The following is a 6,451-nucleotide window of genomic DNA, read 5'->3' as shown; positions in this document are numbered from 1 at the left end:
CTGGCAGTCTTTTCTCGAGTACTGTATTAAAAGTGAGTGGGAAAGTAAAGGACAAACTGACATTGCCAGAGGGGGCGTGGGGGGGGGTGGATACCCAGGGAAAGAAGGGGAAGGGTCAAGTCAAGGAACATGTATAATATAAAGGACCCATGGACAAGGACAGTGGGGTTGGGGAGGATTGACTCTGGGAGCGGCTGGCAGGGCAGGGGACAGCAATGAGGAAAAAACAGGGGTAAATGTAATTAAACAACAATTAAATTTAAAAAAAAAAAAAAAAAACAAATAATGAGTTCCCAGGACTTAGCCAAGGCAATATATACCCTCAGAATGTTACTTGGGGAAGGAGTATAGAGAAAGTCAAATCACCTGAGGCCTGAGAAGAACAGGTACTTCAGATCAACAATTAAAAGCCCCCTAAAAATATTTTTACCATTCTTTTTCATGTTATAGTTCCCTAATTTTCACTTTACCCTTCCTATCTAAAAAGACCCCATGGCCAAAAGTCTTGGGAAAGAATCAAAGCCCCATTTGCTATGTGCTGCTATGTGCCTTAAGGGAAATTTTTCAATGCACTGAACTTTTAGAAAGTTTTCCCCTTGTTTTGAAAAGAGAATAAAATATGATCAGCAAGATGAAAGTTATTAGTACTGAAAGGAACCCAAATATAATGTCTAAGAGTTGACCTTCCAAGGGTAAATGTTGCCTATTTTACTTTCACTTTCTCCTAAATAAACCAGGATACAATTTTAACTCTGAGTTCCTAAACAAGGAAAATGACATTTATAATTGCATTCACTGTACCCTAATCATGTGTTCATCTTCCCATTCAACAGAAAAGAGCACCTATAAAATCAAAAGTATAAAAACCAGAGTATACCTCTCTTTGCTTACCACTAAAAAACAAGTTGAGATGATTTATTTTGTATTTAACACTTAACATACAACATTTGTCATTTCCATTTTGTTGGTATGATACTATGACTTCTCTGTAGAGTTGTAACTTCAATCCCAAGACAGTCTTTGCACATGAAGCAATTCCTCCAAGGAACTATGCCTCTGAGTATCTCTAATGACTGAGCAGTCTATGGAAAATAAAGACTTTATGAGGTAAATATACACAATGTCAGAATCAATCACAATTCTAATAAAGAGGTTTCATAATATAGAAACGAAGAAGGTTCACTTCTATAGAAGGTAAATATTCATTTAGTCATCATTTACTGAGTATCTATTATGTGCCAGGCGTCGGGGATACAAAGATCTCTAAGGCACAGACCCCCAGGGATGTAGTGGAGTCTACGAAGCAGCCAATGACATACAGCACAACACAGAAAGGGCGATGGTGAAAATGTGCACGGGTCCTGCTGATGCATGAAGAGACTATGACATCAGGGAGACAGGAGAAATGCCCCTGAAGATGGACTTGGGGGCCTGCAAAAAAAAATATGACATGAGGAAATACAGTCCTTCCAAGTCTTGATTTAACACGACAAAACACCTTCTGAGGACGAAAATGTGGCACAGGAAGTGTTACCTCTGAAATTCACTCAGATGAACTTCTAAACATACACAACACAACTCATTTGGTTGAGGAGCAGAATTAATACTTACGCTAAAGAATAAACCCACATTTTTGTATCTGAGTGAAGTACTAAGGGAGGCACCAAGAATACTGAGAGAAATTCTATGCTATATGGCTTACATTATTATTATCTTTCTAAGGGAAGGTAAGTTGGTTTCTACTACCAAGTTTACAAAACACCATTTGATGATTGCAATTTATTTTCTCTGGCATGAAGAAACAATCACCTTCCTAACACGGATAATACAAACTACATTACACACAACTAAAAACAAGTAGCCAAAGAACATATAATTCGAAAGCAACAGTCTGTCCCCACAACACACAGATAATATGCTGTATTTTCCATTCAGGATACGATGATTGTCCAGTCACTCTCTTCTCTTCCATACTACAACAAAAACAAGAAAATATCCTTCAGTGTATAAGCTAAGAGTTTGTACAAAGGGTTCATTTAAAAGTATATACACAATAAAAATAAGGTTAGACAGAAACAACCAAATACTGGAAAGAATTTAAAAATTTTTAATTATTGTTGAACTCAAATTTATAGTTGAAATAGGTCCCTTAGAGATTTACGTGAATGCCTTTTCATTACCATTCTGTCTTTAGCTTCTGCTCTCCAAACTGAATTTAACTATTATCATCTTTACTCTGAAGCAGTGATGCTCAAAGTATGTTCCCCAGACCAGCAGCACTGGCGTCACCGGCAAGATGTTAGAATGGCCATCCTCAAGCCCCACCCCAGACCTCCTGAATGGGAAGCTGCCTGAGTGTCCTAGAAACCTGTGGTTCAGCCAGCACTTCAGGGGACCCTGATGGGAGCTGGAGTTTGAGAACGACTGCTCTAAACCCCTCTTTCTCAAGAGCATCTTATGTTCATGGACAATAATATTATATTGACAAGCCCAGTGGATCTGAAGAGTGACTTTATTTTCTAAATGAAAGTTGTTTGTATTATGTTAGTGTCCCAGTTTTTCTTATCCCTTCAAGAATCATGGACCTGCGGCATAATCACAGTTAGATTATTTGCATCAGCAAATTTACTTTAGCAGAGCTAAGTTTTAATATTTAAAAGGAAACTCTTAATATTTAATATTCAAAGATTTCTTTTGCAGAAAGACCCTCTGCTTAAAAATGAAATGCAAAGAGCAATGAACTCTTGAGAAAGCTTCTCAGTTTACACATAAGGACACCAAGGGTCTGGGAAACTCGTAGTCATGAGCTCGGTTCTCCTGCCCCTGCCGGCTGCAGCTTCTCCTCTGTCGGCCGGCCCAAGTGCTGTGTTCAAGACCTCAGAATTTCCCCAACTGGAATAATTACTGGGAACTGCGAATGGGCCTACCTACAACCTTCTGGTTTAAATGAGAAGGAGAAGGAAGGAAGCCCAGTGACTGGCTTAATCCACATCAGAAACCGGTGTCTAGCCCTGGCTGGTGTGGCTCGGTGGTTTGAGCACTGGCCTGCAAACCAAAGATCGCCAGTTTGGTTCCCAGGGGGTTGCAGGCCAGGTTCCTGGTGGGGGGCAGGGGGAGCGTGTGAGAGGCAACCACACGGTGATCTTTCTCTCCCTCTCCTTCTCCCTCCCCTCCCTTCTGTCTAAAATAATAAATAAATAAAATCTTTTTTAAAAAATAAAAGAAATGGTATCTAAAGAGGGTGATCTCCCACTATTGGCTGATTCATGATGAATGCTGAATAAAATTTGCCGGATTGATGTATGCTCTCAACATGATAGAAGACTGAAATATGTGTTTTATTTTCCTTATTTGTACTCCCATGAATACATTAAATGCCTTTGCCATTAATAATACTTGAATGTGAGCATATTGGCACTTTAGCAGATCTATAGAACTGTGATTCATGACCACTGTAATTCCATCTTGAATCTCACTGGTTAAAGTAAACTTGCTTTCAATTAGTTGTTTTAGTTTTATAAGCAGTGGAAAATCAATTTGGGTTTCAGTGACAGTCAAAGGCCATATTACTCTGTGAACCAACATAATATGTATTTAGTTCTCCCCCCTCTCATCCTGCAATTTATGCTTTTATGTGAAATCATAGCATTCTGAGATGTATCCAAGAGATAGGATAATACAGGTAATTCATAATGTCTAGACCTTGGCAGTTAGCAATCAAACTTTTCATGTGGATGATGGATAATTCAATTTACTTTTGTAAGGAAAATAACTCAAAGTACAGATGGCAGATTGCAGCAGAGGTGAAATTATATGCTTTCCCAAGAAGAGGTGTGCAGAGGAGGGGAGAAAGGACGATGCCAGCATGGGCTAGGCTGTCCTCTTACCACTGTCAGTGTCATTACCAACCACAGCAGCAGGCCCATGCCTTCGATCCCTGTCAGTCCTCCTGTCAGTCACAGGTGCGTGGCTTTGTTCACTGGAGTCAAGCATGGGAGTAAAGCGACACAGCCAATCATGCTGAGGCAGGGGAGGGTACTCTCACCCTGTGTGGAAAACTATCTGAGTTATGTGCCCAGTTTTTCTGTTCACAAATGCCCATTGAACACTCAACCAAAACATGACGAATGACAAGTTCCTTGCCTCACGGGCAAAGTATGTATGGCAAATAATTTAACATGGCCCTTGCTAAAAAATGCTTTTTACATTCAGCAGAGAATTCCTAGCAACATAAAAGGACAACCTCTGTGTTATGCACTCACTTTCTGTAATACCATAAAAATATAATAAACACTGCCCACAAAGTAATAATCTGTTGTCCTTCTTCCTAATCCTATTCCATGGCCATGCAAAGCTCTGCAATCCCATAACATGTGGGGCCACGTGGATCAGGCAACAGCGAGAGGGTGAGAAGCTCGTCAAAGGACGGCAGCGTCAGGGGAATCAGGACATGTCCCCTCAGCATGTGCCCCAGCAGAAGGCAGCTCAGACTTCTGCAGGGAAAAGAGATGGGACTCTATCTCCTCCCGCAACTGAAAGGCGTCAAGCTGCTCCATGGCGCAAATGAAAAATGCCATAACCACAAAGGGTCATTTAGTCTTACAAGGCTGTAGCCACTAGTGGGAAAACAGATTAAAGAAAAGAATCTATCTAGCAACCTGCAAGTGATACAAATCCCACTCCTATCCTACTCATGCTTTTCTTGTCTTTTTTTAAATCTTGATGTTTATTAATCTATTTTTAATTAAATTGACTGAGGTTCAATTGGTTAATAAGATTACATAGGTTTCGAGGGTACATTTCTATGATACAGCATCAGTAAATTGCATCGTGTTTTCCTATTTCCACCTCTCAGTCTCCACAATCACTACTTCCCACCTTCTGAAACTGTACCAGCAGCTCTGACAGTCACTCAACATGCTGCCCCCAATATTTAATTCTTGGGTGGGCTCCAGCTTTTAGCTCCTCCTCACAGCAATCCCGAGGTGCACGTCACTTTAAAACTTCTAAACTGGGGTTTCCAAAAGTTTTTTTGAAGAATAATTTGGCATTATTCAAGACTTTCCTCTCACCTTTTTTCAGAATGTGTTAACATACAAGAGCAGCAAGTTTTTGTTCTTTAGTATGTGCTTGCTCTATCGTTCACCCATTCATCCCTCTCTCGTTTATTCAGGAAATGTTTCTGAGTATGTTCTACGGTCCAGATCTTGTGCTGATGACTGGGGTTACAGAGAGAGGATCAAACAATTCCTACATTCAAACAGCCCTGGGACAAAGATGAGTGTGTAACCAGCATATAATTTAAAGGCCATAATGTGACGATCCCAAGGACTACGACAGTGGGAGAAAGAAGCCCTTAAGTGGGTGAGTGTGTGTTTGTACTGGGGGAAGGGGCGTCACTCAAGAGAAATGTAAAAGGCTCTTATAGGATGTGAGTCTTGAAGGACAACCAATACCTTATCAGGTGGGCAAATTGTAGAAGGTGCAGAAGTCAAAAGGAAGAAGCAGACAGCCAAGCATATCAGAAAATAGAAAAGATCCCCAAATGGTCAGAGCACAGGTAAAAAGAATGGTGAGTAAAAGAGCAAAGAATAATGGAAGAAAAAAGAAACAGGGGCAACATCAAGGGCGTTCTCCAAGTTTAAGTGTGGTGAAGTATGAGCACAGAAGTGTTTTCCTTTGTTGCTTCAAAAAGAAAAGGGGGAAAAAAAGAAACTGCCATTTGAAATATTCCCCTCCAAAGAGGTATTGTAGGGCAATCTAAGACCCAGGAAACAATGAATGATTAGCTAAATGGCATGAATACTTATGTTCACGGGTGTTTTCTTACATACGGAAGTAAACAGGTTAAGTGAAGATCAAATCTGCATGTAAGAAGACATTTTTCCCTCAGGGTCACCTTGGAAAGAATCTCAAAGTTGTTTTTTTTTTTTTCCTGGTTGTTGTTGCTCTCCTCATTTTCAGTTTAACAGAGCATTTCGTAGGGAATGTCCATATTTCCATGCAATGTCAACGTGATCAAATGTGAAATGTGATGCAATTCTATGCCTTTTCCTCAATAACTACTTATATTATTTCTCTTGGAGAGAAACAGACAACCTAGTAGCTTGGATGACAGCACCAATTTGCCATCTTGCAAGAGATTAATTTTGAAAATTTAAGGTTCCATACCCACAAGCATAAAATAATTGAAGAGGAAAGATGTGGTCTTAGATTCAGCATGATGGCCTTTGGGCACTTAACAATTTGAAACATAGTTGGTGCTTCTGGTTTGTGGTTGAATTCAGAATCATTGTATTATTTCCTGCATTCTGTGTATCTAACAGTATCCTTTTGTTTCTTTGTTCAGTATGAACTTTGACTGTATCATTAGTTTTTAATGTTACTACCATTATCCATTGTACTTTACTACCTAGGGGAAAAAGAGAAATTACCAACTACTTCTTAGCCA

The 6,451-nt window shown here is 39.8% G+C and overlaps 1 protein-coding gene across 2 annotated transcripts in view; it reads right to left on the bottom strand.

Moving 5' to 3' along the window:
* Positions 1-233: 233 nt before the first annotated feature.
* BCAT1 (branched chain amino acid transaminase 1) overlaps positions 234-6,451 on the bottom strand; it is a 97,957-nt gene continuing 91,739 nt past the window's right edge. For both annotated transcript variants that reach the window (XM_037033936.1, XM_037033937.1), the window contains exon 11: positions 234-1,973. In XM_037033936.1, the coding sequence (XP_036889831.1) occupies positions 1,932-1,973 (42 nt within the window). In that variant the 3' untranslated portion in view covers positions 234-1,931. The remainder of the gene's footprint in view (positions 1,974-6,451) is intronic.

This window comes from Sturnira hondurensis, unplaced genomic scaffold, assembly GCF_014824575.4.
Source record: "Sturnira hondurensis isolate 20B ecotype Veracruz unplaced genomic scaffold, ASM1482457v3 Scaffold0021795, whole genome shotgun sequence".
NCBI lineage: Eukaryota > Metazoa > Chordata > Mammalia > Chiroptera > Phyllostomidae > Sturnira > Sturnira hondurensis.
This window is presented reverse-complemented; position numbering and strand designations above follow the sequence as displayed.